We start from the raw sequence: 14,097 nt of genomic DNA on the forward strand, positions 1-14,097 counted from the left end.
TTCTTGGGGACTTTCGAAGGTCATAATTTATTTCACATATGCTTTTAGCTTTCATTTGTAAGTTCCTTGTTATATATGAAGAGTTTGGCTTTAAATTGTAGCATGTCGTACATTCCTTTGGTTTGTTTGCTTAGTGTAGGACTAATTCGACCAAGAGTTTGCTCCATTATTAGTTCTTGATAGCTTTGCTCTTTTTGTAATACTTCTATAAATTTGTTTAGTTTAGTTTGAGTTCTGCCTAGTATGGATTGGAAGGCATAGTGCCACTGTTCCATTGCGTTATTTATTATGGCTTTCTGTGCCAAGGTGCTGCCATAGACATTCCACCATGGTATTTGGAATTTGAGTTGGTGACTGTGTCTGGGGCGATGTAGTCCGTCAAACCAAGTGCCTTCGAAATTGTTGGCAGGAAGTGCTTTGTAATAGTAGATTGTATTGACTGGCTACCTTTGTGACAGAGACACAGGCTAGTGCTATCATTTTATTTATTTCAAAGGCAAAATGGCTATTTGTGGATTATTTTACACTAAGGGGCCTATTACGATTGCCGTTTTTCCGCATCCTCCGGGCTAGCGGAAGCCACCGCCTGTCCGGAGGATGCGGAAAAACCGCAGCAGACCCACCAAAGACCCACCGCCACATTAGGATGGCTGGTGGGTCCTGGTTTCCGTCCGCAGCTTTTCCGCCGCGGTTGGCTTACAACGCGGCGGAAAAGCTCTAATATGGTGATGGTGTCTCTCAGACACCGTCAGCCATATTAGGATGGGCTGTTTCAAATGCTTTTCCTCGGCGGGTTTTCCGCCGTGGAAAAATATGTGTAACTTCACTGCGGGGGCCCGTTGCGGGTGAAGGGGGGAGTGGAGGGTTCACATGGGGGGTACCTATGGTACCCCCCTGCATTTGTATGCAGAAATCGGCAGGCACCGCATGGTGCCTGCCGCTTTTTGCATACAAATGCAATGTATGCATTTTTACCATTGCGGCGGATGCAGCTTGAAGCCGACCCGCTGCAATGGTAAAAATAGAGGATGTGACCGGCAGGGTGGCAGTCACATCCTAATTGCACAGGTGGGAACTCCGCAGGCCATGCGGAGGTTCCCTCCTACTCTATGGTGGCGGACGGACTCAGGTCCGTCCGCCATCATAATCGGCCCCTTAGTGCTGATTTCAATGCAGCCATAAAAGGCTCCGACCCTTGGTCGGCTGCATCGTAATGGGCTGGTCAGTTTATTTTATGACCACCTCATTACAATAGAAGTGGTCGTAAACTAAACCTGCCATTTATTCCGACTAAACTTCCCATGGGATTGGAGACCCCGTCAGAATCCGGCCTGTGATTTCAAGGTTGGGCATTTCTGCCCTTGAGCTTACAATGTCGGGTTTCGACAGCCTTTCTGTGCTGGCCTTTCGGACATGTAAAGGCTGTCGGAATTCAACTTTGGGGCCCCCTACAGGGCCCCCTTGGGTACAAGGCCTCTGGTTTTAGGAAGAGGGGGCACAGTGTTGTTCTCTGCACCCAGTGGCAGGCACTTTGAGGTACCTGCTGTGTGGCACTTCCCTTTTCTCAATGGGAGCTTGTTTTACGGCCAGTTTCTGGCTGTAACACAAGCTCCCATTGAGAAAAGTGCAATGAAACCGAACAGTGACTGTTCAGTTGCATTGTAATGGGCTGTTCAAGACCACCGACCAAGTCAGTGTCGGGCGGAAGGAATTTCACCTGGCATCGAAATGAGGCCCTAAATGCAGATTTTTGGAGATGTCTCCATATACTTTGATGGACATGATAGTAACAGCTTTGTATAGCTGTGTGGGGGTATATTTTTAGGATTGTTTGAATCATGGCTTGTTCAAAAGTTTAGGATTATTTTGGGGGTTAGTTGTTTAGTATGGTTTAAGAGCTCGTAATAAGTGCTGCTTTGTTTATTTGGTAGTCAAGCACATATAAAAGGTATATTTGTGTCTTGAAATTCACCATGAATGGTGTATATCTGAGTATATGGCCATGTACAAGGAAATGTCCTCACTATGTGTGCTTGGTAATTGTTCAGGTATGTCTATGTCTTGGTATCGTCTAGGGGCAGGTGGCTTTTTTAGTTCATGCAAATAATCTTTTTAAAATGGGGACAGGTTGTAGTTGCCCTGTTTTGTGTTCAGGGACTCTCAGTAAACTATCCTTCAAGATTTTGCTTTTGCAGTCCTGGGAGCTACAGCCTGCCTCTCTTATATCTTGCACAATTTCTCATACGTCTATTTCAGTCACATTTGGGGGTGGTTTTTACAGTGCTATCACTGACAGTCGTTCTGCAGTAGACAGTGAAGATGTTAACAGTGTTGTCATCATCAGTGCCACTGTCAACAGTGTCTTCATCAGTGTCTTTAACGTCAATTGTGTTGTGCTGCTTGCATGAATTACTACATCATCTTTTGTAGTTGCCCTCCCATACCATGCATTAGAAATATATTTATCACATTTTTAGTAACCCTGGGTGTACTTCACGAAGTAGCGCTACGCGCAGCTACACAAAGTGCACTTTGCGAGCTACGCGAACTGCAGGGTGCACTGTGCAAAATGCTGTTCGCACTGACTGCACAGTGCCGGATGCTTGTCCGCATTGTGCAAGCAGTGCAAACTGCATCTTGCACAGTGCAAGAAGTCGTTTTCTGCCGCTCAAGTAGATTTCTACTCGAGCGGCAGCTTTCTCAACGTGGACTGGTAGTTTCTCAACGCGAGCGGTCGCGAGCATACGCGACCACTCGCAATGAGAAACCTGACCTCTCCCGCGTTGAGAATCTCGCTGGAAGGTGGTTTATTTTCCATGCTAGCAATCGGCAACTTGATGTTGCTGATTGCGAACGAGGAAAAAGTCTTGCCGGGATGTCTGTTTGCTTGTTCGCGGTCGCCAACTTGACATTGAGGAAAGCGATCAAGCAAAAATTGACTGCAGCGATACGCTACGTGTGTTTGCACTGTGCTACGTGCAATTCGCGTAGTGCGAAGTAGTGCAAACTACGCGAGCGTAGCGCAGTGTTTTGCCCAGGGTTAATTTTTAGCTTGTAGATTCTGTTGATGCGCTTTCCTGACTGTAGGTGTTGCCCACTTGGTTTGGTAACTGCTTTCCTTTCTGTGAAGTGATAAATTTGGCTGCCTCTGTCATTGTATCGGGAAGTATTGTAATAGTACAAATATATATCTTTGAACCTTTGCACGTTTGTCATTGATATGTTTAAAAATGCTTTACTTCTATTTTGTATACCCACATGTATGTTCTGGTGAGATGTTCCACCCGGTTTTGCAGCTTTTCCTGTGGAGGTGTTTTAATATGCAGCAGGTGCTTTTGTGTCTGTTGACTCAAAAGAAAAACACAAATTATATTTGAAATGGTACTTTGTTGATAGTTTGTAGGGGTTGAGGTCGGTAGGTTTGTTTTTGTTTGGTCTTTGGAGTTCATCATTAGCCATTTATTTATGTATACATACTTTCTTATTTCTTTTTTCAGGTTTGTGATAGTTGATATTTTCTTGTAATTTATTGGTTTTCAAATTGTAGATTTTTTCTTCTAGGAAGTCTGTGTAAAAAAGTTAAAAGTTGGAAAGTGTATTAATATTTATATGCTATTTTACATTTTTGAGTTTGTTAACAGTTACGTTTTAGTTCAAATATAAGTATTACTTACTTGGTTATGTAGTTGTTGAGATGTATATTTTTCTTCTTTAGAGGTTTGTAGAAAGAATACAGCAGAGATTCCCCGTCTTGCAGCGTTTGTCATTTTTAAAGTATTTAGTTGTTCTAAATACTGTGCCCATTATATTGTTGATTTCTTTGTTTGTTTTGTTTAAAAAATCGGTTCAACCTTTCTAAGGTAAACACTAATTTATGTTTTACTATTTATGTGTAAGATACAGTTTCATATTTGTATTTATAAAATTCATAATATATGTATATTTAGTCATATTTAGGTAGGCGTTTACTTGTACTTAATGTTAATTATTGGGGGCTTATTGTATGTATTTTAGGTTTTTTAAATTTGTAGGCTGAATGGTAAATATTTTGTTGGTATAATATATTTACATTTAATTTAAATATGTGCTTAACATGTGTTGGTTTTTTTTCAAAATAATTGTTTTTTGTGAAAAGCTTTTTTTGTGTGTTTTATTAATTATCACCTAATTACTTATTTTATGTTTATTTAAAGTTAAAGATATTTTTGTTTCCTATAATTTTGCTTCAAATTATTTTGTTTTCAATATTTTTAAAAATTAGATTTGTGTCCTTGATATTGGTGGTTTTTATAATTAAGAATACTGAGTCAATATTTTTGTTAGCGACATTTAATTTCCAGTATTTTGGTTTTCGATATTTGTTGGATCGATATTATGTCAGTGATTCCAGTCGCATTTCAAACCAAACAGGAGCACTCTGAAATGATAATGGCAACAAGCCGCTTCGAATCTCAGATATTTTGGAAGTTTGGGGTGCACAAGATATTATGAAAAAAGTGTCATGCAAATCCAATGTCATGAGCTTCCTTTCCATTAGGAGCTGAAATATATCTTGTTTTTGAACAAGTGTTTTTTGTTGTATTCATTAAACTAACAGGTCCACTCATTCAACTTCTGTCTGGCAACGGATAAAAAAATTGGTTTGCCTGGGATGTGAGGACAGATTTCCGGGCTTCTTGTCATCACAAAGATGATTTTGACTTGCAGCAAGCAGAGATGGTGTAATCCTATGAGGTGTAGTGGGTGGAGGCCTGAACCTATCCTTAAATACATGGTTGACCAATGTATCCATACTGATGGCACTCCATTCCTCTAAGAAATTTGAATTCTAACCCCACATGGAGTCTACGAGGATGAATGAGAGGGTAGGACAGCATGAATCTGTGGGAAGTCTGTGTCATCTCCTAGCTTCCTGTACCTTAGACTAATTTCTACCTCTTTGACATTGGGCATGCTTAAGATAGGCCAATGCAAGTGGCGTTCTAAATGATTGCTGACAACAGGACTTACAGTAAGGCCACTGCGCACAAATCAAATATGGAACATCCTCATAAAAACAACTGCGCTGATTACACTTGATACAGCGGGTGCTGCAGCTCATGAGGAGGTTGGTATGGGTCGTAAGACCAGTTACTATATTTCAAAATGAGGGTGAACTTGGAAAATCTGACAGGTTGCTTAGTTGACAAATACTATCATAGTAGACAGTGAAGATGTTAACGGTATTGTCATCATCAATGCCACTGTCAACAGTGTTTTTAACGCTGTGTTGTCATCAAAGGGTGTCTCTGATGGCAACATTGTTATCAACTGATCTGCGCTTTTCCATTGGTATGTGTTGATCAGTCTGTGAATGACTGTTTAGATGAGCGCCTTATGGTAACACATACCACATCAGGAGACGGACAGTGGCGTTTGCCTGTTTGCTTTTTCTCCTTCATCAGAATTTTTTTAAATGATGCTGTAACAATAATACTTTCTTGTTAGAAGTTAACAGACCCGTGGTGTTGACGTAATCACAAAATTGCAATGCAGCTGATAATTACTGTTTCCTGATCCATCTGAATTAAATGGTCACTCGTGGTGAGGGTCTTACTAAGAAATTGTGATTGTCCCAATATGCAGGACTTTCTGAAAAGAGCAACTGTAGCGAGTCATGGAATCAGATGCATAAATATTACCAGATTCTAAGTTGACAATAGTACATAAGCTTGCTTTACTACGAACGGCTAGCAATGGCGGGAGCTAAATCAAGAATTGCTTTGATGTGTATGGAAAGATTCATCTAATGGTAACAATAAGGAAAACTACTGCAGAGCTGTTCACCAAAAATAATATCAGAAGAATATCAGGGATGACTCCTGGTTGTAAATGAAAAGCTTAAGACCAGCATATCTGGCAGTATGGAGGTTAAACGTATGGTGACAAGCAACCATTTTGACTCATATGATGAGCATAATTTTATTTACGATTTCTAAAATATATTACATGGAATATCGAATAATAAGCATGCTAAGCTACCTATTTATAACAAACGCTAGTTGTATTACAGGTTGGTACATGGGGGGTTGGTAATTGAAATGTTAGCAATGACTGTGATTTAAATGAAGGATAAAAAAAGAGTTCAACAAAGTGCCTTTTTCCAGTGGAGGATCAATTAACTAGCCAAAATAATTTTAACATTCCTTAAAGGTAATCTTTATGTGGGAATCCAGCACCACATTTCAACTCCAAATAACACTTTTTAAAGATGCAATGTTCTTACCTATGCTGCCACCTTTCATTGGCATAGTGAACATCTGTTGAGGAAACAAAATCAAACTGTCACTTTTTTAGACAAACTCATCATCACTGTTACTTTGCTGTTACTAGTTTTTTCGTTAGCTAATTGACTTATCTATTATCAAATCTTCATACAGGTAAGTACAAAGTTTTTCCATGTTTTATAGTGACTTCAACCTACCTCGACTTGCGAATAAACAGATTGAAATACACTGTTTCTTACATAACTTAGGAGAAGAAGTGGGGACGCCTTTTTTCCCGTGTAAATTGTGATAATCCTTCTACGCACAGAACCCCCACAACACTTCCCTCTATTTGCCTCTTCTTCTTCTCTCTTTTCCTCTCAGACAGTCTGCACCAATGGGCCTCCATGGAGCCCTCCGGTTCCTATTTTCTCAGATACCAGACTGTTCAAAACTGTTCAAATTCATACGATTTTGTTAACTGTTACTCTGATCCTCATGTGCACTATGAATCATGCCATTGTGCCTTACAGTTCAGGACTATTATTTTGAATATATGGTAATTCCTATTATCTGTGCTGACAAGATCGTCATTACTTGCCAATTGTTTTGATCATTGATGCTTCTATTTGAAAAATGCCCCAAAAAGAAATATTTATTTTAAAAAATGTGTGATACTTTCATACTGAAAAATACAAAATGCCCTACATTTTCCAATTAAAGTGATATTTGTTTCTTCACTAGAGTTATGAAAAACTGAAGAAAGGCAGAATAACGGAGTTGACACTATTAAAACACTTAACATTTCACCATTACTTCAAATACCGTCAAGGCCCTCAACTCCACTGCTTGCTGAAATTCCATTTAGTGCGGCCAATTATGCAGTTTTAGGTTGAAATATATTTTTATTGTATTTCAGAATATACTATAGAAAAAGAAACATTTCCCATATCCTGGCCCTCAGCAGAACCTAACCCCCTCTAAAAGACCACCACCATCAATAGGAACCACATCAAGCCTTTTAAAATATATAACTTAAGAGCATTTTAAACTGGACTATGTAGAGTCCTTTCAATCACCAATGTGTTTTTTGTTCAATTAATAATTGTTCAACTTGGATTCTTCCAGTATGTTTAGGCCCATGATCTCTTTGTCAGATTGTTCAACAACAGATCCCACTGTTTCCAGAGCTATTGTTTCCTCTCATAGGTTGTTTAAAAAATTTTTTCAATCCTTAGGATCCACCAGACCCTTCCCAATCTGGGTGTCCATCCGTACCCCTGCAATAACCCACATCACAGATTGATTTGTTTCAATAATTATACATTGTGGTCTACAAAATCCTCCTTTTTTTGTTCTGTCTGAAGCACTCGAAGCTAGAACTCATCCATAAATTCAATTTTTCTATGCAGTGGCAGGATCAAGAAAATATACAGTATCTTGTAAAGCAAAGTCATTTTGATGGCCGCAACTATTATGTTCAGTTTGTACTGCAGTCTTTCGTCTATGCATATAAGCCTCCCTGGTCACCCATAGTTTTGCCCTATGTCAAACCCAGGTATCAGATTGTGGAAACCACCTTATTAGAACCTCCGATTTAGTCCAGTTTATCTTAAACCATGACACATTCTGGAACTCTGCGGGTTCCTCCAGAAATGGCAGAAGTGATTTGTAGAAATCTGCAAACAATGCCAGTATATCATCAACAAACATAGTGATTTTGAACCAGAACAAGACTACTTCATGCCTCAAATGTGCTTTGAAGGAGGAAGAGGGAACATCCCTGTTTAGTTCCCCACCCTATTTGCATCCAAAATGAGAATCCTAAACGAGCATCTCCCATTAACTCTAATTCTTGCTGTAGGGGAGTGGTATCCTTCCAGTAGCCATCCTCTGATCTCACCCAGAACAATCTCACACAGGGTGTCATCATGAAGCTCCAAACTACCCTGTCAAATGCCTTCTCTACGTCCAGGGAGTTCGGGGTCACACTTCTACCACCGTGCTACCAATGTCCAAGAGTTGAAGGGCATCTTTGGTGTTCTTGCTAGCTTGTCTTTCAATTATAAATGCTGATTGTTCAGGGTCTCTAATAACATATTGCAACCAGGCCGGCGCACTATTAGTAAGGTTTTCTAGGTCTAAATTGAATAGCAATAAAGGCCTGTAAGAGGCACAGTTCTTAGGTGGTTTACCTGCTTTTAAGATCAGTGAGACTGTAGATGCTGCCATTGTAGTTATTACTTTTTTCTCTAAAATTATTTCTTGATAGACTTTCAGTAAGATGAGAAGTAGCTGAGCACTGAAGGTTTTGTAGAAAAGGGCCGCTAGCCCATTTGGGACCAAGGCCTTAAAGGGGAGCCAACCAGATTTTCCCCCTAGAGCCTCTTCTTTCGAAATAGGTTGTTATAACTTTTCACAATAATCAGCTAAGAAAGTAGGGAGTTCGGCACTCTCTACATATATTTTACAGTACTGCAGGGCTACAGGGTTTCTTTCGTACTGCTATCTATACAAGAGATATTTATTTATTTATAAAATTTTCTATAGCGCAAACAAGATCCCGAGGGATAACAGAGCACTTTACCATATGTTTGGAGGGAGACAAAGAAATATCATAGGCAAAAACCAGAAGAGTACGGGAAAGAAAGAGAATACATTATAGAAAACAAATAGGAGGATAAAACAATAAAACAAATGTAGGGGGTAACAAGGGTGAAACACAATGTTCAGGGGGGAGCTGTAACAAAATAAGAACAAAGCCAGCAGGAGAAATGTCAACAGACCTGTGCGATCCACCCAATTAGGGTATGAATTAGTTCATTAGGAATCTTTTGGCTTCCACTTTGAACTCTGTCAATGAGGAGATTCTGCAAGTTTCCGGTGGGAGAGAGTTCCAAATCTTAGGGGAGGTTCCAGAGAAAGCTCGGTGGCAACTTCTCTTTTTCTTAAGGATACGAGGTTTCAGGAGGAGGTAGAAGGAGGCACTTCTTCAGGCTCTTACTCCACAGGATAAAGTTAGTTTTTCTGCAAGGTACGTAAGAGTATTTAGGTGAAGGGCTTTTTGTGTGAGAACAGCAATCTTTAATTGGATTTGTGCTTCGAAGGGCAGCCAATTGAGGGATTTAAGGACTGGTGATATATGATCTTTTTGCTTAGAATCCGTAACCAGTCTAGCAGCTCAGTTGAGTGCAGCCCTTAGTGGAGCCAGAACGCATTTGGGAAGGCCACAGAGGGTAGCACTGCCGTAGTCTAGCCTTGGCAAGACGAGCGCTTGCACCACTTGCTTGAAATCATTTGGGGTGAAGGAAAGGTTTGATATTTCTTAGAGTTCTCATCAAGTGGTTGGCTCCTTTGCATACATGTTCAGGTGCTTGTCCATAGTGATACCGATAGACTTGGCTGCGTCTACGATTTGAGGCGTACAGTTGAAAGCAGTGAGGTGGTTCGGCCAGAGGTCTAACTTGGGGATGCGATTCGGTGGGGAGAGGAGCAGGAATTCCGTTTTTGAGGTGTTGAGCAGTAGATTATTCTCCGTTAACCAGTTTTGAGTAAACATTAGGATAGTGTTAAGTGCGATGATGTTTTCCGAGGATGAGATTTTCAAATATAATTGCATGTCATCCGCACTCATGTGGAAGAGAATGTTCATGGAATTTAAGGAGTAAGCATGAGGTTCCAAGAAAAGATTGAAGAGAATAGAAGATAGAGCGGATCCTTGGGGGACCACCACGAATACTGGGAGAGAGAGTGGTTTGCCTTGACTCTTTAAGTTCTGTGCTGAAGGAACGATGAGAACCATAGTAACACCTGATCAGAAAAACCCATTCTATTTTGTAGGATAGATATCAAGTGGTCATGATTAACCGTGTCAAATGCGGAGGTAAGGTCGAGGAGGATCAGTAGGCAGGATTCATTTTGGTCGAGCATAATTAAGATGTCATCAAAGACGTGAGTGAGAGCCGATTCGGTGCTGTGCCATTTCCTAAAGCCTGATTGGTGCTAGTCTAGGAGTTGGTAGTTCTCAATGTGGACACAGAGTTGAGATCGTACACATTTTTCTAGTAGTTTCGCTAGGGTGGGGATGTTGGAAATGGGGCGGAAGTTATTGAGATCAGATTTATCAGCGTTAGGTTTTCTTAGTATGGGTTTTACCTGAGCTTCTTTGAGGCATTCAGGAATCATGCCATGTGCTAGGGAAGCATTGACAATCCTAGTCCATGTGGGGATCAAAGCATTCTTAATTTCTTTGAAATTAGAAGGGGACAATGGGTCGCTGAAGTGGTTGGAAGGGTTGATATTCTGAAGAATCTTGAAGATATTATATTCGCTAAAGGTGGTAAAGGTGCACCATGATGCATTGTTCTTGGGATTTGTGGAGGTCGGTTTAAACCTCACAGAGGGGTCAATGGGTGAGGTAGTATTAGGAGACGGAAGTAAAGCCTTCCTTCTTAGCGGCTAGGTCAATGGAGACGGTTCGAGATTTCTCCGTGAAGAAAGCAGCAAGATCATCGCAGGAAGGTGGGTTGCCACCAGGAACAGATTGGTTGGACCCAACGACAGATTGTTGTTTGACCAGTTCGAAGAGTTTCTTAGGGCTGTTTGCAGTTTGATCCAATTGGTGTCCGAAGTAGGTCGCCTTAGCACTCTTGATTTGCTTGTTGTATCAGCTCCTGGCATCTCTAAGGAGTTTAGTTGGTCCGAGGAGGGATTGGTTCTCGATGACCGTTCAAATACCCTAAGGTTGCGAAATTCTGAGTTTAGGTTTTCATTATACCAAGGTTTGGATATTTTTGTTGATGAATTTTTTAGTTGGAGTGGAGCAATATTCTCCATGATGTTGGAGATGGTTGAGTTGTAGGCGTCAGTGAGTGATTGTACCTCAAGTATATTCGCGTGAGAAGAGAGGGCAAATTTACAGTGGGCAGATAGATCGTCAGAGTTTATAGCTCTTAAGTCCCTTTTCCAGATCTTAGATTTTAGAGGTTGAACCTTTCTCATCAGTACTTCCCTGTTGATATAGAAGAGGATGTAGTGGTGGTTGGACCAGTCACAAGGGGTGATGGACTCAATGGAGATAGATTGCTCTTTAGATATAATGAGGTCTAACGTTTCTCCTTTGTTATGAGTAGGTTGGATACAGTGCTGAGTAAGATCTTGATCAGTTAAGAACGATTTAACACCTTAGCTGCTTTGGAACGTCCAGCTCCAGTGCTGAACGTTCCATTGCGCAGGTGCAGCTGGAACGTCCAACGGCCGACGGCAGCACTGCAGAGGTAGTGGTGCCGTCGGCCGTTGGTATAGGCGCAGCACTTAAGAGGTTAATGCAGGATACAGCGGGGTCGTTGGTGTTAGACCAATGAAGGTTGAAATCACCAAGGAAGATTTGTGATACCGCTGAGTCGACATTACTAGAGATGATTCCATTAGTTGCTCAGTACAGGGAGATTGTCGCCCGGGGGTGATAAAAGGTGTGACATTTGCAGACAGGTAGGTTCATATTTGATATAGTGAGACAGAAGTATTCACAGGAGGTAGGCTTCAGGGAGACTGATTGAGAAACCGAAAGTGTGTTTCTGTGAATACGTGCTAGCCCCCCCACATAGTTTCAGATCTCTGTCAAGCCTAATTATATCATGAGTGGGGGGTACTAGGAGGTCTAGGATGCGAGTGGAAGCTGAATTTAACCAAGTTTCAGTAAGGATGATAATGTCTAAATCGTTGTGTTGAATGAGGTCAAATATATCGGTGGCATGTTTACTGGCGCACCTGTAGTTAAGTAGTACACATTTAAGATGGGTGGATTTGGGGAGGGAGACGACTGGGAGATCTTTACACTGGTGAGGTTGTTAGTGTTGCTGCAACTAAGATTGCGATGGGGTTCTCTGCAAGGATTAGATGGAATGGTAGGAATTTGTCTCGGAGGGTCATGGTTAGATTCTGACAGGGTCGGGCTGGCGTTGTGAGAGTCATCTGAATCAACGGACGAAAAGTGGGACTCAAATCCACTGAGACAGGCGTTAGGTCGTTGGTTAAGTTTGAAGAAGGACACGTTAGTGTGGAGCGTGTCAGGTGGATCAGTGGTCAAAGGTTGGACCTCATCTCCTATGCAACAGGCATTGGAGTTGACTAGGGGGATCGATTCGGACGTGGAGGGACCTAGAGGCTGGACCATGTGATCCGTAGTCCGAGAGGCCTCTCTAGGCCAGCTTGTAGAAGAGAGAAGAGAAATAATCCTAGGGACGAGATCTGTTGATAGGGCTTTCAGCTCGTGTAGTTCAGAGGAGAGAAGGTGTAGCTGTAGAGAGATATCATCAAGACGTGAAGTCAAGTCAGAGTGTTGGGCGAAGGGAGGCGAGAGTGGGGGAAGAGCGGTCGGCGACGGGGGACTTTGAGGAAGGCCAGAAAGGTCTAGTGGTGGGGATCGAAGCCCGTGCTCATTACTAGTGTGCGGCAGTGTTATAGGGAGGTGGAGGGGGGCCTCATCTGCTGTAAGAAAGGGCTGTACTAATGAAGAGAGCAACTCAACTCTAGAGTTTTCCTGAGTCAGGTTGGCGGTAGGAGGACTGAGTGACTTGGTGAGGTATCTGCACTCGGAAGTCCTCGTGTGTTGAGGTGACAGTCAGTGAAGAAATAGAAGCCATCCGTTCGTCCTCCAGTTGGGGAGGTGAAATAATGAGATGATGGGATCCGACTGGGGACACTGTAGCTATGTGAGTGGGATATAGGGAGAAGGGAGTGGTCATGACCGTTAAAGATGGTGTTCTAGTGAGTTGAGGTAATCCTACTGGTGACGTGTAGGCTGTGGACTCAGTAGAAGGAGATGAGGAGTTAATGGAGACTGGGGTATTTAATGATGTTGAAGGAATAGTAATATTCAGGCTCAGCATGAACGTGGTGGTTGACATAGGGTTAGGGGAGTCACTATAGATCGCTTTTCTGAGAGTTGGGTAGATATTCGCTATCTTTGCTAGGTTAATGTTAGAGCCTTGGATTAGGATGATACCATTATTGTAGAGGGTGATAGTAGTAGTGGCTTTGAGAAAGGAGGAAGGAGACGTTGTTAATTTGAGGCCACGTGCAGTTTTCTTGGATCCAGTTATTCAAAGCTTGGCGTAGAGCACAGACCAGCAGCAGGCCCACATTCTAGTGTAAAAGATGAGGTCGTTAACCACAGAACCTATGTTGTTGCAGAAATAATGATCAGAGATTAAGGTTTCCGGCCTAGCTTTGAGAAGGCGATGTTTGTATTTCTTTGCCGCGTTCTTGGAGAGGCCAGTTGGATAATTAATGATGAAGGCTTCAAGACCATTAGTGTCGGGACTTATCTCCATTCTGGCTAGAGGAGAGAAACACGGGCAAGGGTCTCCTGGGGACTCGCAGTGGGGCAAGCGGAAGTCGTGGTGGCGAGACCAGAAGGGTTAAACCAGCAATGCAATGAGGGAGTGTTCCTCATTTTGTGCACGCCTTGCAACAACCCATAGAATGAACGATGATCATATGCTACTAGCATATATTGAGTGCAGGTATTGAGATCACAGAAGAAAGAATCTGATGCCAAATCAGGTGTGAGATTTTCCACTTCTGCTGAAACAACATCCAGGAGAGCTCTGATATTAAGGGACCAAGTAAAGTTATTTGGTTTTTTTCCTTCCCCTTTTTCTTTCTTTTTTTCCTTCTCTTTTCACCCCTTTCTTCTTTCCCCTTTCTCTCTTCTATTTTCTCTTCCTTCCCTTCTGTCTCTTCTTCTTTCTTTTCACTTTCTCCCCTTTTTTCTTTTTTTTCTCCTTTTCCTTCCTTTCTTTTTCTCCCTACCCCTTTTCCCTTCTTTTTTCCTTCTTTATTCCCCTTC

General features: G+C 41.9%; 1 protein-coding gene across 5 annotated transcripts in view; it reads right to left on the reverse strand.

Moving 5' to 3' along the window:
• Positions 1-14,097, reverse strand: part of LOC147733351 (uncharacterized) — a 679,639-nt gene that overhangs the window by 352,253 nt on the left and 313,289 nt on the right. For all 5 annotated transcript variants that reach the window (XM_086957961.1, XM_086957959.1, XM_086957960.1 and 2 more), the window contains one exon: positions 6,266-6,299. In XM_086957961.1, coding sequence (XP_086814087.1) covers positions 6,266-6,299 — 34 coding nt within the window. The remainder of the gene's footprint in view (positions 1-6,265; positions 6,300-14,097) is intronic.

Source organism: Lissotriton vulgaris, chromosome 2_1, assembly GCF_964263255.1.
Source record: "Lissotriton vulgaris chromosome 2_1, aLisVul1.2, whole genome shotgun sequence".
Lineage (NCBI taxonomy): Eukaryota > Metazoa > Chordata > Amphibia > Caudata > Salamandridae > Lissotriton > Lissotriton vulgaris.